The 21,423-nt window shown below is 38.6% G+C and overlaps 1 protein-coding gene across 1 annotated transcript in view; it reads right to left on the bottom strand.

Annotated features, from left to right (window-relative positions):
• PLA2R1 (phospholipase A2 receptor 1) overlaps positions 1 to 21,423 on the bottom strand; it is a 161,726-nt gene that overhangs the window by 46,825 nt on the left and 93,478 nt on the right. Inside the window, exons 10-11 of the mRNA XM_043996789.1 lie at positions 18,717 to 18,829; positions 6,921 to 7,090 (exon numbers count right to left, since the gene is read on the bottom strand). Coding sequence (XP_043852724.1) covers positions 6,921 to 7,090; positions 18,717 to 18,829 — 283 coding nt within the window. The remainder of the gene's footprint in view (positions 1 to 6,920; positions 7,091 to 18,716; positions 18,830 to 21,423) is intronic.

Here is a 21,423-nt window from a genome sequence, read left to right as displayed (position 1 = left end):
GGTGTGAACACACAAGATCTTGGGTGTAGTACAGTAGACAGAATAGCAGGTCAAGAATCAAGCAGACTGGATTCTGAGCCTGACCCTACCACTATAACCAGCAAGCTGACCTTGATAAGAAGGGAGGAAAGGAAAGCCTTCAAAACTCATTCCAAGTTCACCTGAGTTAGTCATTTGGCCATTTCATGGGTTCTGCCTAGGGTTATATTTGGGTTTAGGTCAATCTTGACATTTATCACATTGGAGCCTAAACAGCTGAGTTCTGGAAGGCAGATGACATAGGAAACCCAAAGAACCTTGCACAGAAGACAGAACTTAACAAATATCTTTCATGAATACCATAAAGAATCCTCGGGTCAGCTAGGTGGCGTAGTGGATAAAGCACCGGCCCTGGATTCAGGAGTACCTGAGTTCAAATCCGGCCTCAGATACTTGACACTTACTAGCTGTGTGACCCTGGGCAAGTCACTTAACCACCATTGCCCTGCAAAAAAAAAAAAAAAAAAAAAAAAAGAATCCTCAGGGTCCTCACTAAAGTCACCTGCCCTAATGAAGTTTTCATGTCAATGGAATTTCCTTCTAAAGTGGATCCCTTGGCCAACCTGGATGCTTGAACAAGCACAAGACCCCAGTTAGGAAGAAATCAAGACATGAACATTACCACATAACAGACAAGTTTCTCATCACTTTCCATCAATTAGCACAAATTTTCCTGAACACAGTCATGTTAAATTAAAGATCTATTCATTTTGGGCATTTTACTGATCTCCTTTCTCCAAAGCCAACAATTTTCTCATCTTCCATGGATGATCCAGATGACCCTCCTGGTAAATGCCTCCAGGGATTATCAGAATTCCTAAATTCCCTCCTCCTCCTCCTTCTTATTTCTTTTTTTGGGCAGGGCAATGAGGGTTAAGTGACTTACCCAGGGTCACACAGCTAGTAAGTGTCAAGTGTCTGAGGTCGAATTTGAACTCAGGTACTCCTGAATCCAGGGCTGGTGCTTTATCCACTGTGCCACCTAACTGCGCACCACCACCCCCTCCCAGTTAACTTTAATTTCCTTGAGGGCAGGGATTATTTTTCATTTTCTTTTTGTATCCTGAGTATCCAGTATAGTGCCTTGTATGTAAGAGGAGGTGCTTAACGAATGCTCATTGAATTGATCTGAGTTAAAGTGTGAGTTCCTTGAGAAAAGATGTTACTTTTGCCTTTCACTGTATCTCCAGTGCTTCGCACAGAATCTGGCACTGGTTGTTGCTGTTGTTCAGTTATTTCAGCTGTGTCTGACTCTTTGTGACCCCATTTGGGGTTTTCTTGGCACAGATACTAGAGTGGTTTGCCATTTCTTTCTCCAGCTCATTTTACAGATGAGGAACTGAGGCAAACAGGGTTAAGTGACTTGCCCAGGGTCATACAACTAGGAAGTGTCTGAGGCCAGATTTGAACTTACGAAGATAAATCTTCCTGACTTCAGGTCCAACACTCTATCAATTGCATCACTTGCCAGCTTGCCAGCTGCCTGGCACAGAGTAAGGACTTAATAATTGCTTACTGACCGTCAAGTGAATGTTATCTGACTCATGCCAGTTATCTTCCTTGTTGTGGACACTATATTTCTGTGGCAGTTGAGTCAGATGACCTGGGTTTTTTGTTTTGTTTTGTATTTTTTTGCAGGGCGATGAGGGTTAAGTGACTTGCCCAAGGTCACACAGCTAATAAGTGTCAAGTGTCTGAGGCAGGATTTGGACTCAGGTCTTCCTGAATCCAGGGTCAATGCTTTATCTACTGTGCCACCTAGCTGACTTGGGTCTGCATCCCAGCTGTACTGCTTGCTGTCTGTGTGGCCTTATACAATTCACTTAATATAGTTCCTAGCTCCTAGTTCCTCATCTATAAAAAGACAGGGAGGATCAGAAGGATTTTAAGGCCCCTTCCACTTCTGAATCTATGATCCTGTAATCCTATTAATGTGGTCTAAGATTAAACTGAAGTGTTTTTTCTTTTTTGCAGCAGTCCATTACACTGGTGACTCATGGAACGTGCAGTCAACTGCACAGGGAAAATGTAAAAGTGAAGTCTCCCTTATCTTGTACCTGTACAACTGATTTTATGTGAACCCCAAATATAGGACTTTGAATTTATACCTATGAAATTTCATCTTGTTAGATTTGGGATGACATTTCAGCTTCCTAAATTTAAAAAAAATTCTTATTCTGCCACTTAGTGATTGCTACATGTCACCCACAGTTTGACAAGCATACTACACTTGTGTTCATCCATGACACAGATAAAAATATTGAAAAGAAACAGACCATTGGAGCAGAGTTCCTACAGACCAACCTCTTGACCGACATTGATCCACTGATCAATGGTCTCTGTTTAAGCAGCTATGAATTGTTGTCCAGCTGAAGGAGATTACTCCCTTCCTAATCTCTCATGCCTCTGTGCCCAACTGGCCTCAACTCTCTAATTTTCTCCTTCTAAAAACATTTTAATGTTATAAAACATACCTCATTCTAATTTATATTACTGCTTTTTGTCACATTCCACTACTGAAATATTAGGCCATTAGGATAGGGACAATATCATTTTTCCTCTTTGTCTCTACAGCCCCTAGCACACTGCCTTGCTGAATCACAGGATCTCAGAGCTGAAAGCGGTATGGTGCACTACATGTACTTAGGCAAGAATCATGTCTGACAATATCCTCAAGAGGTCATTCAGTACTGACTTGAAAACCTATAGGAACCCAGAACCTGCTCATTCCTGAGGCAGCTTTTTGTACTTTAGGAAAGCTCAAATTTTTGAAGTTTTACCTCACATGGAACTGAAATCTGTCTCTTTGCAATTTTTAAGTAGTTGCTCTTATTTCAACTTCCTGGGGCCAGACCAAGCTGTACTTGAAGACAGCTACCATGTTCCTCTAAGTCCCCCTTTTTCTCCAGTCTAAACTTACCCAGAACCTTTAAATCCATCCATCTATCCAGCCAGCCAGCCTTCCTTCCTCTCTTCTTCCCTCTCCTTTTCTTCCTTCCTTTCTTCCTCCCTCTCTCCTTTTCTTCCTTTCTTCCTCCCTCTCTCCTTTTCTTCCTTTCTTCCTCCCTCTCTCCTTTTCTTCCTTTCTTCCTCCCTCTCTCCTTTTCTTCCTTCCTTCCTTCCTCTCCTTTTCTTCCTTCCTTCCTCCCTCTCCTTTTCTTCCTTCCTTTCTTCCTCCCTCTCTCCTTTTCTTCCATCCTCCCGCTCTCCTTTTCTTCCTTCCTTCCTTCCTCCTTTTTTTATTCTTCTCTCTCCCTTCTTTTTCTTCCATCCTTCTTTCCTTCAATTTATTAAACAGATATTATATTTAAAGTACTCTGTTAGCAAATGAAGAAAGATAAAAAAATGATACTAAACATTATATGTGGGAGACTTTATAGTGAGGGAGCTAAATTGTACCAGGCATGGAGTCAGGAAGATCTGAGGTCAAATACTGCTTCAGATACTTACTAGCTGTGTGCCCCTGAGCAAGTTACTTAACTTCTCTCAGTCTCAATTTTCTCATCTATAAAATGAGTATCATAATAGGAATGATTTCATAAGATCATGCAGATCAAATGAGTTTTATATAAACATATATGTGGTATCTATATCTAAATATAAAGTTCTCTACAAACCTTAAAGCATCATATGAGGAGGGTTCCTAAACTTTTCTTGGTATCATAGACCTCTTCAGTATTCTGATAAAGCCTAAGGATACCTTCAAAGAATAATGTTTCTAAATGCACAAAATGAAATATATGATTACAAGAGAAACCAAATATATTTAAATAATTATGAAAAGATTAAAAAAAAAGTTCAGTGACCTCAGGTAAAGTGCCCATGAAGTACTAAGTAAATACTAGCTATTATCCTTCTCCTCTTCCTCCTTCTTATCATCATGTTTCTGTTGCTCTAGTGAAAGCACTTATGTCTCTCATTGGTATGAGATTTCCTCTTTCTTGGCCATTGGGGGCACACCTTTACTGTTCAGAGACTCCCAGCATCTGCAGTCCCAAAACACGTCTGAAAAGGATGTGGCTATTGTGGAGTGAATGTAAAACAGGTAGCATTTCAAAAATCCTTCTTTCTTCTCTACACACATAATGAATAATTTCCGATTTTGCTCACAAAATGCTCTTTGGCACTATCTTATCTGACCTATTCCTTCCCATCGTAGACAAAGCTCAATTTCATTTGAAAGGTCCAAATCATGTACAAAGTGCATTTAAACTTCTAATCATTGGCCCCATTGTAACTAAGGAAGAGACCCTAGTTGTAATCACATGTTTTAATCAATACTATTAATTAGTTTTCATCTGAAATATTTCTCCTGGTCATTGACCTGAATTTTTTATTCCTTGTAAAAGAGCACATACCACAAATTTGCTTTTTGATTGAAAATGGCAGAACTGTGAATCCATCACCGGGTGATTATTTTGTTGGTAACACACAAGGTCACTGCTTTGGCTGAGTTTATGAAAAGCAGTCAGCTTCCTGTTCAGTGGTCAATTTATTAGTCAGTCTTGGCTGGATTAGGGCTCTGACACAGAGGCCAGGCTAATGGATTCTTTTGTGACAGGTAGAAAAGAAAATGTGATTTAGGGTAGTGTTTCTGCAAGCTGCAATTTAAGGGAAAAAAGGAAAACACAGGGGCTTTTATATTGCCATTTTCTTCAAAAAGATTTACATTTTCATCTTATTCAAAGACAATTTGCTCACTGTCAATCAGCATCAGGAGCCAAACTGAGCATCACAACAGTATTTTTGCTTAGGGAAAAGGGAAGACAAGTAGTGCCAGTCAAATAAATTACAGCAGAAACTTACTAATGACAGGGAGTTCTGTTATATATTCCAAGTTTTACAAACATGCAAATATTCCTCCTCTTCCCTCCCTTCTTCCCCCTCCTCCATTGGCCCTTTGACACAGAGGCCAAGGAATCTTACTTCCCAGAATGCAGTTAATTTATTTTGACAAGTGTGGTTCTTTATAACAATGCTCCAAAGTATGTCAGAATTGGTGCTTTAGTATTTATTTAGAGTAAAAATACTTTTATTCTGAATAAAAAATTAAAGTACCACTTCTAATATATCATTCTTTGTAGTTTAATAATATTAATGCTTTGTATTTTCTCCCCTTATTTCCTCTCTTCAGTATAAAAGAAGCAAAAATAACATGTATAGATTTGTCAAAATCATTATTAAATGAATGAACTAACCCCAAAACAATTTTTAAAATGGCAGCCTACCTACTAATCCCTTGGCAAGGACCAGTGGTTAGTGAGTGGATTGAGACAGAGAGATATTAAGGAAAGATATTAATTAAATAATTAGTTAAGGAGAATATATTAATGAAAAAGGGCTCATTTTGTTCAATGAACTGTTGAACTTAATTCATGTGGTTAAAAAACCCACCAATTTTCACAGTCTTCTTATTAGACTGACGATATATAGCAGTCTAAATCATCTTTTTTCAAAACTACCAAATCCTGAATCTAAAAGGAATGTTACAGGCCATGTGGTCTAACTTGCACTCTCCCTCACAATATAACTGAGTTGAAATCCTTTAATTGTACACTCAGCTGATTGAATTTGATCTTTCCCTCCTTTGCTCTTCCTTTCTCTTGAGATGCTGAGGGGGTGGTCTTTCCACATTTTAACAAGGCCTTAAAAGACTGATGAAGTCAGTCTAGGAGTGTAGATTAGAACTAGAGAATGTTTTCAAATTGTGCCAACCCACCAGGGTTTCAAACCTCAAGGGCCAATTCAATACATAGTGGATTCTATGATGAAATGGATTTCCTAACCTTAGAACATGGGCAGGAATTGTATCGAGTCCTAGCCCTGCTTTGGTCTAGCAGTAATTATCCCAACTATGTTGCGCCAGTCATAAAACCTGCTGATTCTTCCTTCTATTCTCACTGCAGTTACCCTAATTCATACCCTCCTTGTTTGTCTGGGTCATAGTGATATTTTTTCCTAACTGCTTATCCCAACTTCTATTTCTCTCTCTCCCTTGGATCTACATTGTCAAACCACCAGCACATTATTCTTTCTAAAAAAGTCCTTCTGGTCTTGTTATTTCTCCAGTCAAAACCCTTCAATGGCTGATCTTTCATTTTCATATCAATTCAAAATGCTTGGAACTTTCTCCATATGGCCTCAATTTACTTTTCTCGCCCTATTTCCAACTACCCACATACATATACTTTATTCTCTGGCTAAATAAGGTTCCTTATTTTGTCCTATAAAATAGCTCATGATTCCCCCAGTTCTACCTTTGCTCAAACCATTTCCTGGACCTGAAATTAGGTAATTAGAGAGAGGTCTTTCATATCTCTGCTAGTCAAAAGAATATCTGGTTTTTGATGCCTACTTCAAAATAGTCTCCTCCATGAAATGGTTACTGATGCTAGCTAAGTGGTACATTGAACAGAACATTGGACTGAAGAGCCAGAAAGATATGAGTTCAAATCCTGTCTTAGACATTTAATACCTGTTCTTTATATAATTTATAGCCTTAGGTTCATATTGCCTTACATAATAACAATATGTATCTGTAGCTGATTCTCCCTTCACTGTATTCATGTAGGTATAGTCTCACCCCAAGTTCCATGAAGACAGAGAATAGTTTTGATTAATCTCTGGATCTCCCAGTGTCTAGCAGAGCACCTGCACATAGAAAGTCCTCAACTCACCCCCAAATATCGATAAAAATGGCAGCATACCTACCAGTCCCTTGGCAAGGACTGGTGGTTTATCAGTGGATTTGAGACTTGAGAGGTTTTAAGGAAGACATAAAAGGAATGGATTGATGGATGGGAGAAACTGGGCTAAAAGAACAGAAGAAGCAGGAGTTAGTGTGAAGAATTCAAGTTTATGCCACAGTGTATTTTACTCACTTGGTTGATATTTGTTCCAGTTTGTATATTGCACTGGCTCATCCTTTTGCCCTGCTGTTTTCCAAGTGTATTCGCCTGTAACATTTTGGTCTTGAAGAGCTATCCAAAAATAACTGTCCTCCGTTTTTACCACACTACTGATCAAACTGGTAATAAAAGCCTGTTCAAACCTTAATAGGGGAAATGGGAAATGATTATATTAAGTTTCTCAGCAATAAAAAATGACATTAAAACATAATGAGGTGCACAGAATGGTACCAGAGTAAGCAATTCTGTTGAAACACTTAAAATATAGAACAAGGGGAAAAAAATCTGAAAACCCTGAACATGAGTAATAAATGCTAAAATGTAGGTCTGATTCCCAGAAATACATCAGAGGAAAGAATCTGGTCTTTACTAACTGGGCTCCAATCCTTCCTGCTAGCATTATAATGATTCTAGCCAGGCACCTTTTGGGGGGAGAAGTGGGGGGTGGTGGCCAGGTCTCTTTTGGGGGAAGGTGGGGGCAGTGGTGGAAGTTACTGCGCCAGGGGCAGAATTCCTAAGACATTGTGGTCCCTCCATAAGCTTGGGCCACACACAGAGCCACAGGGCCTGGGTTGAGAGTGGGGAAGGAGGAGTGGGGAGGAGAGAGGAGGGGCATTATTCCCCCCTGAATAAACACATACTGGCAATTCCAGTGTGTTGACATTAAGCCACTTTGCTCATGCAGGGCACAGTGTAGTGTGCATAAGTTTTTTTGCTTTAAAAAATATATAAAGAGTCAATAGCCATTTATAAAAAAATGTGAATAATCTTTAAACCCAGGGAACTACTCCTAGTATGTTTCCCTACTAAAGGGCTCAGCAGTTAGCCAAATGCATGGTTTTTGGTTTTGAAATTGCTTCATATATGTTCCCTTCCCTAACACACAGTGAGAGTTGACTTCATCTAACATGTATGTGTATGTGCTTCTGCCTAACATTTTAATAAGTTCATATGTATTTGGTGAACCTACATACTAGAATAAGAAGATTTTTACAGTGGTTTATAGTGACAAGAATTCAGTCAGTTCTACTCATTGGATTTTCTATTTGTTCTGGGTCCAGACCTGTGATTTTATCATTTTAGGGAACTCCTGCTATGGAAACCCCTTCCACGCTCCAGACTTATAACTCCTCACTTGTGACTTTCTGTCTTGGAGAGTTGCTTGGAAAATTGAGAGGTCACACATGGTCACACAGCTGGTATGTATCAGAATTAGAACGTGAACCCAGGTCTTCCTCACACTAAGGCTTTCCCCCCATTCACTACATAATTCTGCCTCCCATAGGTAGAAGTGAGTAAATAGGAAACATCAAACTTAGGCACTTAGTTATGAAGCCTATAGTTCAGTTTTACTTGCCAATACACTCTAGATCAATGGGAGACACCCCCCCCATCCACACATACCCCGGGTCCTAGCTACAGTCACTAAAAAGCTGAAATTTCCTATAACTCCCCAGCAAACCTGCCAATACAACTCAACAAGGGTTTTATCTTGTATTTTAACAAAATATTTGGGTGCTGTGGCTTTACAATCCTTGTCTGTTCTGGAGAAGCAACATGACTTCACAAAATAAAGGCAATCTCAGGGAGAGGGGGAAGGAAACAGAGAGGGTAAAATGTGGTTTCTTCAGGTTTTCCCCTGAATATTCTGGTAATACCAACTAATTAATAGTACATCGTGATCTTATGTACCAGTGGTTCTTCCTCTTGCAGAGGAAACTGATTTTCATTTGAGTTTGGTGAGTGTGTTCTGCAGCTGTTTTAGCTATTGAGTCCTGAAAGATTATTTCTGATAAGAAAATTATTTATCCAGGTATTAGTGGTAGTACATTAGACAACTTGTTTCACAGGGATGTAAAACTTGGCTGAATGTATTATGACTTATTGTGATTTCCCCTTGTTTTCATCAGTTTCTTCTTTCAGAAGTGGAAGGAAGCCCCAAGGACCACTTTCCTCTTTGAGATAGATTAACATGACTGTCCCTGACTCAGTGACTGAACTGGGGAGTGAATACCAAGTCCATGGCATCATAGCTCAGAGGTTCATGGCTATAGAGCTGGAAGGGACTTTAGAGCCCATCTATTACAGTGCCACCTCCCCTCTTTCTTTTTTAACAGATGAAGAAACTGAGGCCTAGAGGGTTAAGTAGCTTGTACAAGGTCTCACCACACAGGTAGAAAAAGGCAGACCTAGGATTTGAACCCAGGTCCCTTGACTTCAAATTCAGAGGGAAAATTCAACATTCTACTCCAGCATGCTACTTCTCCAATGCCCAAATTAAAGGGCTACCATTTTACTAACATATTTATGGATTAGAGGCAATATGTATACAGAGATCTAGCCTCAGATTCCTGAAAATCTGGGTTCAAGCTTTGCTTCTGATAAGGCAGAGTGACCCTGCAGGGTCTGGGCAAGTCACTTAACCTCCCACTGCCCAAGACAACTCTCAAGGACTTTCAGTTGCAGAAAAGGAGCCAACTTGCATTGATAGAGGGAATTCCCTTATCCAGGCATTCCCTATACCAATGAAACAGTCCCTAACCCTTTACCGATTCCATTTCCAGGCCGCTACTCAAATCATTAGGGAGCCATATAAGCTATTGTAATAACAGTATCCATTAGCTGTGGCAATATAGTTCATGATTTTTTTAAAAAATCACTTTGGTTTTGTCCTCTGTGTCTATTTCAGCTCTATTTATTATTATCCAGGAAAAAAACACACCATATAATTATAGCAGTGAAGAAATATTAGAAATCATCTGGTCTAGTTTTTATTCTACAGATGAGGAAATTGAGGCTCAGAAAAGAGAAATGACTTGTCGTAAGATCATAGACTTTAGGAGTCATCTAGCCACCTTTCTTATACATGAAGAAAATGGTAGATTAAGTGACTTGCACAGGTCACACAACTGGTAAGTGGCAGAGCTGGGGTTTGAAACCTTTGTAGTCCTGGACATACTGTCTCATATTGCCCAAATTCACCCAATTACTTAAGGTTTTAGCTGGAAATCAGATTTCCCAACTCCCAGTGAAGCATTTGTTCCTCTATATAAGCTGTTGGCTTTTTGAACAAGCAATGACTCATTTTATATGGGAAAGAAAGGAGGTAATTGGATATAAAACTCATAAATTAAATCTTAAAGCATTCAAATCAAACTGGACCTCCAGTTTTCTTATTCCAGATTAAAAGATGGCCCCTTCAATGAAAGATAATGGAGTAAACATGTTTCTTCTAAATATATCTTCTAAGAAAATTAGCTTAAGATATTCCAATTGAGGGGCAGCTAGGTGGCGCAGTAGATAGAGCACCAGCCCTGGAGTCAGGAGTACCGAGTTCAAATCCAGCTTCAGACACTTAACACTTACTAGCTGTGTGACCCTGGCCAAGTCACTTAACCCCAATTGCCTCACTTAAAAAAAAAATATTCCAATTGAAGGAGTAAAAGGGGATGATTATTTCATCATATTCCTCTCTATACCTGCTATTGAATTATGACTACTAAGAAAATATAAAAACTTTGATTAAAGGAAAAAGTATAGACCCTTAAAACAGACTCTAGGGTTCTATAATTATTCACATGAGGATTTCCCAGAGATTTGATAGAGCCGACCATTTTGTTTTACCCCATTCAAAGTGTTGGTTAAAATGGTTCATCAAGACTTAAAGAAAAAAAAAATACTACCTATACCTTCTCCATTGCTATTATTATTATTAGGATTGCACCTTTTTCTCTAAGGAGCACAAGAAGATGATATTTTTTTCATTTTACCTATAAAAGCTAAAGGATGAAAATTTGGCACTTGTTTATTTAAAAAGGCAAATTTTTCTTGGGAAGAAATTCTGGGGCTCAATCATGGAAGAATGCATTGTTCCAATCAACTCTAAGGTCAGAAAATGAGAAGGTATCCTTTGCAGGGAAAGGATTAAAAGAAAATGCACTTTGAGCTGTCATCATTTTGAAATTTAAAATTGTTGCCTAGGGTGACATTTTTAAATTCTCATTAAAAAAGGAAGTCTGAAAGCACTGATATCTCTTGTAAAGATCTGCATATTATTCTGTTTTTAAAAGTATACTTTTGAGGGGCGGCTAGGTGGTGCAGTGGATAAAGCACCCGCCCTGGATTCAGGAGCTCCTGAGTTCAAATCCGGCCTCAGACACTTGACACTTCCTAGCTGTGTTGGGCAAGTCACTTAACCCCCACTGCCCTGAAGAAAAAAAAGTATACTTTTTAAGGGCATTCTTGATTTCTAAAACTCAGCATCATGCAAAGAAGCACTTTGTTACTTCGATTATGGACTGCACAGTGTCCAAAATAAACCAAAGTATTTCTTATCCATGGAAAGAATGTTGCTGAACTACCTTGTGGTGAAATAATATCTTTTCTTCTATAAACCAAAAAAGACAGTAGCATGACAAAAGGAAGAGGTTAAACATATTAAAGTAACTCTCCAATTAATCAATTAATTAATTAATCATCAAACATAACACTGTGCTAGGTACTAGGCTAGGCAATGGCCAGAGATCAATTTATTTTTTTACTATTTTTTTTTCTTTTTAAGAGTTGGCCCTTTACATGTGAACTAAAACTGATCCACAATTAGTAGGATGTTCTCTCTGAGCTGAGTGATTTCTTTTGGACTTCTCTCAAATAGCAGGCTTGTAGCTATTTTTGAAGCCCTACATAAAAGAATCCTGTCCCCTTTCTATTCTCTATTAGGCAAACAGTGGAAGTTGCTTTTCTTTTTCATTTCAAGGGGACCCAAACAGATAATTTCTTCTTAATTCCCGAGTCCATCAATTCTATTCTACTTTACTTCCATCCTTACTAAGTTGTGACCCTAGGTCAATCATTTCAATAATTCCTTCTCCTCTGCCCTGGAATCTTCGCTTCCTTTGTCTCCCACTGTTCCTTCCCTGCTAATCCTCAACCTTTGGTAAATCACAAAATAGTGCCACCTGAATTCAATAGAAATTTATGTGTTTAACCTTCCCTGGACTCACACTATTGATTATCAATCCTTTTATTCATCTCTTCCCCCACAGTAGCTTTTTAAAATACTATCCCTTCTCCTCAAGCCTCTAACACCATTATTTATCACCTTAACTCTCAGAGACTGTTCTTTCCTTTACATTACTGTGAGGACTGAGACCATGCAACATTAAATTGCTTAATTTGTCTCCTCTACTCCTTAACACATCCTTTGCTCCTTCTATTCAGTTTTAAAGGAACAAGTGATCCTGCTGCTTACCAAAGGCTAACCCTTAACCTGTGTTGTAGATCGCTACATCTCTTGTTTCCTTTATGACCTTCTTCCATCAGTCATCCCCTTTTCACTATTGTACTCCTTCCTCTAAACCTACATACATGTTCAAATCTCCTTCTTAAAAACCTCACCTTAATCTTGATAGCTCCACAATTTTCTCACTGCTAAACTTCTAGAAAGAGTGGTCTATACTTGCTGCTTCATTTCCTCACCACAGTTTCTCATAAAGACGTTGTAATTTGTTTTCCATCCCTACCACACCATAGAAACTTCTCTTTCCAAGATCTCTGATGTCCTTCTTATTACCCAATCCAATGGCCTTTCATTTCTCATACTTCTGTACATCTCCGCAGCCTGTGATGCTGTTCATCAGTATCTCTTCAATATCCTCATCTGCCTTGACTTCTGCAACTGCACACATGATTCTCCTATGTCTCTCAGCATCCTTTTGGCTCCTCATCCTCTCCTCCCACCCATTAAATCTGGATAGCCTCCAACCATCTCATCCTTGCTCCTCTTCTCTTTCTTTTATTGTCTTCTATTTCCATGGCTTCATCTATCCCCTTTATGAAGATTTTGCTTAGTAAGTGATGGGTGATAAACCTTTGTGAGATTTGTGCTCTGTCTCTCTGTGTCTGTGTCTGTGTCTGTCTGTCTGTCTGTCTCTCTCTCTCTCTCTCACACACACAAACACGCACACCCAGAGCTGCTGGATATAATTTTAACTTGCCCTAATAATAATTCCTTTTTCAAAAGGTGAAACAAATGATACGGGTAACTTCTATTCTGAACCTAATGCTAAGCCACAAAAAGGAAGTTGTCTGCTTAAATGGAAATGATAAAGTGGCCACTCCATCTTAGAATTCAGGATTGGAGAGGAAAGCCAGGAATAATCTGAATGTCACACTAGGTTTTGGAAGGGTAGATTTCAAAGGGTTCAGAGAAAAGACAAGAAGAATCACAGAGACTAAAATTCTACAGGAGATGTTGGCACAGGAAAAAAAGTTTGAAAGCAAAAACAGTGACCAAGCTGATGAGGAAGAAAAGGTTCAGGTACTATTTCAAGATATCCATACAAATTCATAGGGAACTTACTGACTTGTTCATTCTTTGACAGTATCTCTCACATCTGACCCTACCGCTTCACTTCCAATGTATTCCCTCTGTTGCTTCCTTTCTTCTTCTTCTTCTTTTTTTTTTTTTAGTGAGGCAATTGGGGTTAAGTGACTTGCCCAGGGTCACACAGCTAGTAAGTGTCAAGTGTCTGAGGCTGGATTTGAACTCAGGTACTCCTGACTCCAGGGCCGGTGCTCTATCCACTGTGCCACCTAGCTGCCCCTGCTTCCTTTCTTCTTACCTGGACTATTGTCAGTCTCCTAACTGGTTTCCCTCTCTAACTGGTCCATAATCTTCCTAATCCATCCTTCAACAATTTCCTCCTGTTTCTCCTCTTACTCAAAAATCTTTAAGTAGATCTTCCTTGTCTACCAAATGGAACTTAAACTCCCAATCCTATCATTCAAAGTCTGTCATTCAAATGATCTGACTTCAACTTACCTTCCAAATTTTATCTCATATTGCTCCTCTTTCCATCATCTACATTCCAATCAGACTACACTATCCTCTCCCTCCAATCTTATACTGTCCTCTACCCATACGTACCCATCTATGTTGTTCCCCATGTCTAGATAGGGAAGAGTATCCTATTCTGTCTCCCTTGGTTAAAGTTCTTTTGTTTCAAGTTCCAAAGAGGTGTTACCTCTTCCATGACATTTTCTTTGACCATTCCAATGAAAAAAAAAGCGCTCTCTCTCTCTCTCTCTCTCTCTCTCTCTCATCTTGCACTTATGTCATTCTCCCATTATCTGTGTATATGTCTTCTCCTCCACCCAATAAACTGTAAGCTTCTTGAAAGAAGAGTCTGTGTTATGTCTCAAAAGCTCTTTCTGATAACCCCAATTATTAGTGCTAAGTGGTGAGGCAGAGAGACTCTGGACTTGGAATGAGAGAGAACTGAGTTCAAATGTCTCCTCAGACACTTAGTTGTTATATGAACCTGGGAAAGTCACTTAACACTTCTATGTTTCAGTGTCCTTATTTGTAAAAATCAGAATAATAGCACCTCATTCCCATGGCTGTTTTGAGGATAAAATGAGACAATATTTATAAAAATTTAGCAAACCTTAAAGTGTTATATGAATATAGCTTTTATTTATTTGCTTCTTTATTGTTTATCTACCATCTATTCATTTATCCATCTATGCATTTATCCATCTTTTTTATGTTTTATTCTCCCTTGTTGAATGTTAGCTGTTCAAGGGAAGGACTATTGCATTTTTACCTTTATATCCCCAGAACACACTGCCTTGCACATAGTAGGCACTTAAGTATTTATTCAATGGAATCGAATTCAATGCTTGTGTTCCCAGCACTTAGCACAAATACCTAGCATTGAATACATGTTTAATGGCTATTGACCTACAAATCCAATGGAACTCTGAAGCTGTGGTTGTTATATCTGATGAGGTATTAGAAAAGAAGCATGCTATAAGAAGAACTAGCCTGAATGGGTGTGTGGGGAAGAAAAAAAAAATGACTGGACAAAGAAATCAAATATAAAGCTAAGATTAACTGAAGTGTTACAAGATCATTTCTATCTGGTGCTAAAAAGCTGCAGAGAATCAAATGTCATGTGGATTTCTGGTTGCTCAATATTTTATGGCAGACTGATTCAATATGTAGCTGTACATGCAATGTGATAATGAGCCCTTGGAGCTCACATGAGTGCTCCTGCCTTTGCGGCCACTCTACAAGCAGGGCACAAAAGCCTGAAAAATGTGTCACCATTTTGCAAAAAGTAGGAATTCTGTTACTCAGGATTAGGGCTCCATCTTCCTTGCCTTCTTTTCTGAACAAAGGGTTAAAGGGGAAAAAAAGCTAGGACTAAGAGTTGTCCAGATAACAAAAGAACTAAGTAATTTGGAGCAGGTGGTTCTAATTGTGCCCATCCAACCTGCCACTCACTTGTGCAGAAGGGTGGAAAATCCATTAGTATCTGAGCCAGGGTATGCTAGTGAGTGACAAGAGTGACTCTGCCTCAAACAGGAAATCTGTAATAGGGAAAAATGATTGGCAAAAGCACTGGTGGACAGCTCCTCGCAATCGCAGGATTTTAGTGTCAAAAAAGACCTTAAAGGACATCTAGAAAAAAACTCATCATATTACAGAGAAGGAAACTGAGGCAGAGAGAAATGAATTTGCTCAAAGTTAGAGGGGGTTGTCCAGGTCTATGAATTAATTGCATAGAACCTTCATTTTCTCCCTAACTATCCCAAATAAAAAGTCGCTATTAAAATTGTAAGACTCAAAGACCTAGAGGTATTTCAATTCTGCAGCTACATATCCTTTTAGACCTAGAGGCAGCTGGGTTTGGTAGAAAAAATATACACACTAGCAGTTAGGAATACCTGGGTTCTAAGTCTGCCACTGCCACTGCTTAACTGCATGACCTTTGGCAAGTTATTTGACTTCACTGGACCCCAATTTCCCCATCTGTAAAGGGAGTGCTAGACAAGATAATCAAAATTTTGCATAGACTTGGCAGGTCCTTAAAAAAACAAACAAACCCTCAAGAAAATTGAGCACAAAATAAATAAATTTTGGTCTGCTTACATCAAACCCCTATGATGAATTCTCATGAAATCAACATGCTAAGATCTTTCTGACACTTGGAGAGACAGCTTGGTGTATTGGTTCGAGAGCTAGCCTCAGGGGCCAGAAAGACCTGGGTTCACACTAGCTGACACATACAGGCTGTGTGGTTCCATCACTTAAGCTCACAGGCTCTAATTTTTCAGTCGTTTTTCACTCTGTCTCTCTCTGACCCCATTTGGATACCAAAATAGCCTGCCATTTCTTTCTGCAGCTCATTTTACAGATGAGGGAACTGAGGCAAACAGGGTTAAGTGACTTACCCAGGGTCACACAGCTAGTAAGTATCTGGGGCCAGATTTGAACACAGTAAGAGGAGTATTCTTAACTTCAGGCCTAGCACTCTATATACTGTGCCACTTAGCTGTTCTAAGCAATTCTCTATGACTATGTACAAGTTGCTGGAAAGATGCCAACCTGTACTGATAGAAGGTACTTTCTCCTCAGGGAGTTCTCTAAATCAAAGAAATTATGAGTATATCTCTATCCCTGTCCTGACATTTAATGACATCTTCATGTTGCTCCTAGTTGATTTTTAGAGAATGAAATCTTTTAGTTCCACCAAAATGATTCTGAAATTATGTCATCTAGACATTATACATTCAGTCTATCCAATAGTGCTTGTGTGATCTTGGGCAACTTGTCCTAGGTCACCCTAACAGTAATCACAGTAACAACCAGCATTATTTGTATGGCATTTTAGAGTTTACAAAATGCCTTCCAAATATAATCTCATTTTTTCCTCACAACAGCCCTAGGTAGGGGTTATTATTATACACATTCATAAGATGAGGAAACTGAGGCATACAGAGATGAAGCGACTTGCCCAGGTTCACAAAACTAGTAAGTATCTAAGGTCAAATTTGAACTAAGGTCTTCCTAACTCTAGACCCAGTGCTCTATACTGTTTGCCATCTGGATGCCTAAATCTACAATTAGCCCAAGAGTTACTTAATGGGGGTGATCAGAATTTTAATTACAGGAGCAATCTTCAGTATCTGAGACAAGATTTGAACTCAGGTCTTCCTGACTCCAGGTCTGTGCACTGTGCCATCTAGTCAATTCTACATGCTGAGTAAATGTTTTAGGGAAGATGCTGATCTGCTCTGGTAGAGAGAGCTTCCTCACCTGGGAATTCTCTATATAAATATAATCGCAGGTCCAGTCCCTATCCTTCAATTATTTTCAAATGACTGAGCTGGATTAGGTACAAAATGTGGCCATGGTATAGAGAGCACAGATCCTGTCTTGCCATTGAGATACTAAGCCTTACCAGAGCAGGGAATATGCTTTTAATTTTTATTTTTGTGTCCCACCATGCTTGATTTAGTATTTCACCTATAGAGGATGTTTAATGGATGTCTAAATGTTCATACTACCTTCTTTCTGGTCAAAGAAAACAGCTTTTCTTTTAAATTGTAAAAATAGGATTCACTCTTCACTTCTAGCAGAAGAGAATCGATGTGTAATTTACTAAAAGAGTAACTTTGTAGGTCAGGTTTCTTGACTAGTTCAAGAGTATGTGGAAGAATGAAATATGTATATTTTTTTGGAGTTGGCCAATGCAGGAATTTGTTTTGCTTGAGTATGTATTTCTGTTACTAGGACTTTGTCTTTTTTTTTTCTTTTTCAATGGGTGTGGGCAGGGAAGAAAATCAATTTTTCTTAATTGAAAAAATTAAATTATTTTTTTTAAAACATCGGGTTGGGGAGGATAGGAAGTATTTCTACAACTTATGCAACTGTTAGATAAATAATCAAGTAGAGGGACAAAATCAGTGTGGTTTGCTATGTTTGCTGATGTCAAAGGTTGGAATAACACCATGATTTTGCATTGGCTCCATTCTAGTGGTCCTCCCAGTCAAAGTCTTTAGTGTTCAGTCTTTCAAAGCCCTTCTTCTTTACCATAATTACTGCTCCCCATAACATTTAGGAAAGGGATAACCATATCTACAGTTACCATGCTAATATTATGTCATATATTGAAATGTTCTCATTTGTTAAGAGTTACACGTGGCGGGGGAGGGGGGTGGGGCAGCTAGGTGGCACAGTGGATAAAGCACTGGCCCTGGATTCAGGAGGACCTGAGTTCAAATCCAGCCTCAGACACTTGACACTTACTAGCTGGGCAAGTCACTTAACCCCAGTTGCCTCACACACAAAAAAAAAGTTACACAGGAAGCATAAAGGGCACCCTTTCTCCTTCAATGTCAGGAAGATACTTTTCCCAGGAAAGAGTACAAGTAAGTTACAGTAGACACTTAAGAGGTGATTGTGAGGCATTTGAACATTTGCCATATTAGTCATCATTTCCTTTTGCTATTCCAACTTTTTAAAAAATATGATTAGAACCAAGGAAAGGGTTATCCTTAATGGATAATAATTTTTAAATTGCATATTTGTTTTACATAAGTAAGTAATTAGGTAATGAAATCCAAAATTCAGCTGAATTTATTAGCAGGGTTGGAAAGAATAATATTAAGGCTCTGTAAAATAGCTAATAAATCTTTATGGAATGTTAAGAGACTGAAATATTCAAATATTTGCATTAGCATTTGTTACTATAAAATCAATTTGGGAATAGCCTTTTTATGATTTCAGCTAATCTCAGCCAAAGAAATTGATACTGTGATGCAAAACAAGCATTTGTTTTTCATCAAGAGCTGATCGTAAAGCAGCTGGAGCAGCTGGAACAGCTGGAGCTGATGTCTTTCAGTAGCAAAACCCCCCCCCCCCTTTTTTTGTTGCTGTTGCAGTTGTGCTTCTGTTTAAAAAAAAAAGTATTATTCTACCTGTTGGTAACTGTTACAAGTGAAGGAGGACAGTAATATCCACTGGAAGCATGTTCAAAACTTCGACGGATTGTGTCAATTTTGTAACAAAATCCACCGTGTCTTTCCCATCCCTTAAAAAAGGAAATAGAAAATCAGGGAGACAACATTGATTTGGTTATCAAGCAAGATCCCTTCTGAACTCAGCTTATTCACCTCTCATGACTTCCTTTTCTGTACAAACAGACCCATCTGCGATTTGTCTCTCAGCTTTTATGTCCATGCCCAGACCAATCTAATACCATTTAGTTCTTCCTCGATCCATTCACCGTCATTAACATTATAGTTATTTGAGCCACAATCTTGAAACTCCCCTAAAAGCAAATGAAAGTGGAACTTGCCCCTCCCCACCTCCCTGAACCCCTAACAATATATAAAACACCACAAAAATGGGAATCAGATCAAACCTGATCCTTTGGTTGACGTTTTTTGTTTGTTTCCTACCTTTGAAATGGTTAAGAGAGAGAATCCATATATTTCCACATAATTTCAGGAGTGAGAAGTAGCATTTATTTATTTCTCTCCACTCCCTCATCCCATCCCTGCCTAAGAGACTGCAATGTCTTTTTACATCTTTTCTTCAGACTTAAAGAACATTCTACAAGTGATTCCCACAGAGAATTTCAGCTACATTTAAGATAATGGAGGGGGAAGGGGCAAGATGCTTCTAAAATAGGGCTCTATTTTTCACTGTTCTCTTCTATCTATGATTACTTGTTATTTTTTCCACACAATAAATATGTGAGATGGGAAAGGATTATCTCTATATTACAGGTGAAGAAACCAAAGTCCAGATAGTTGAGGAAATTTGACAAACTAATTTATGGTAGAGCAGGGGGTAGAGACTAGTAGTAATCTTATTCCTGGGCTGTTTATTGAATACAAAAAAAAGGTTGAAGGGAGGGCTAAAATAACTGTCTCTTTTGTATTAGAAAGGTGAACTTTGCCCCCCTCCCCAAATCAAAATTGATGGCCCCAAATTGACATGACAAAAAGTCTGAAATGTGACCTCCTCTTTAACACTCCAATGTAGATGGAATACAGACGATCTTTGCTCTTTTTTTCAACTAAGGTTTAGAGAATTTTCTTCAACTGAATAAATCCTCTTATGGATGTCAGAATATTATATGCATAACAATCATTAAATCCTCTTCCCTTTGTACTCTGCCATTACTTATTGCTTCTTATCAGATCATACATAACACAATTTGTAGTATAATTCTTGGCAAGTATCTTTGTCTCATAGTAAATTAGAGAAAACCCAACTTTAGAAATAAGCTATTTCAGTCTGGAACGTTATCATTGAGTCAGGGATTACAGAAGCTCACTCATCCATCCATCTGCCTACTTACTTTTTTCATGGCTTTATATTTCCTGCAGACGACTCCCCCAGATTTCCTTCCTCACCACCTCCCCATTCCATTCTCTCACAGCTCTAGATCCCTCACACAACAGAGGCTTAAAGTTGAGGAGGTGAAGTGGGGAAGGAAGGCCAAAGAGCCCATTTGGATTTAGATGGGCAGGCCAAAGAATTTTGACAATTTGACCTTTTTGGCCAAGTATTCCATCTTCATTAGCCATTTTGAGATGAAGAGAACTGATAGGGTGTTTAGCTAAATAAAAACAAAACTCAAGAGCTGAGGCAATTTGATAAAAGGGAAAAGGAAAAGAAGTCAAAATGATGAAAGCCTATTGGCTGGGGGTCAGTGTCTACCCAGGGAAAGTGAAGAGGCAATCTGATCATATTTGCTAGAATTCTTTGTATTATACCATATAGGTAAACAATGAATAAATGCTTTTAATAACAAAGATGTGGAAACAATAATCGTTGTCATTCATGTCACCAAAACTGCTATAGAGGGGGACAGCTAGGTGGCTCAGTGGATAAAGCACTGGCCCTGGATTCAGGAGGACCTGAGTTCAAATCCGACCTCAGACACTTGCTACCTATTAGCTTTGTGACCCTGGGCAAGTCACTTATCCCTCATTGCCCTGTAAAAAAAACAAAAAAAACCTGCTATAGAGGAAAAAATAATTTTTTAACCTGAATAATCAGATTGATTTTCTGAAATGATTGAGTAAAGTTTGCAAAAAAGAGATTCCATTCATGTTCAAATTATATTCGTAATAAAAAAGTTTACCAATGAGCTACAAATATATAAGGACATTAAAGCATTGAATCTACAAACAGTGACAAAGCTGGTCCAAAGGGAAAGAAGATGGGGAGCAAAATTATCAAACAAATTCCAATTCTGCTATGGTAAATATGAACTCTCCTTTCAGAATGAGGAAAAAAATGAAACTTAAAAAATTTGGGGAAGTCCATTATTCCTCAGCAGGCAAATGATTGGGCTGCTGAAGTGGTTAGTGTTAATCAGCCCAACAGCTGTATACAATTAGATGAATGTCAGATAAAATATAGGCATCATACAGCTAGAGCAGGAAAAAATACCCCAAAACAGATCATTCTCTGAAACAATAATTAGTGCGCAAAAGGGAGAAATCTGTATTGTTCTATTATTACTAGAATGTAAATAACTAGGTTAGGAGAAAAAAACAAAACAATGCCTGGTTTTTGTTTCAGAGCAGCCTGGAGTAGGAAAAAAAAATTCCCACAATTAAAAGATCTGAATCCTGCAATGTTTATATTCCTGTATATGTACCAGCT

The sequence above is a fragment of the Dromiciops gliroides genome, chromosome 3 (genome assembly GCF_019393635.1).
Source record: "Dromiciops gliroides isolate mDroGli1 chromosome 3, mDroGli1.pri, whole genome shotgun sequence".
Lineage (NCBI taxonomy): Eukaryota > Metazoa > Chordata > Mammalia > Microbiotheria > Microbiotheriidae > Dromiciops > Dromiciops gliroides.
The sequence above is the reverse complement of the archived record's forward strand: the minus strand, read 5'-3'. Positions and strand labels throughout refer to the sequence as shown.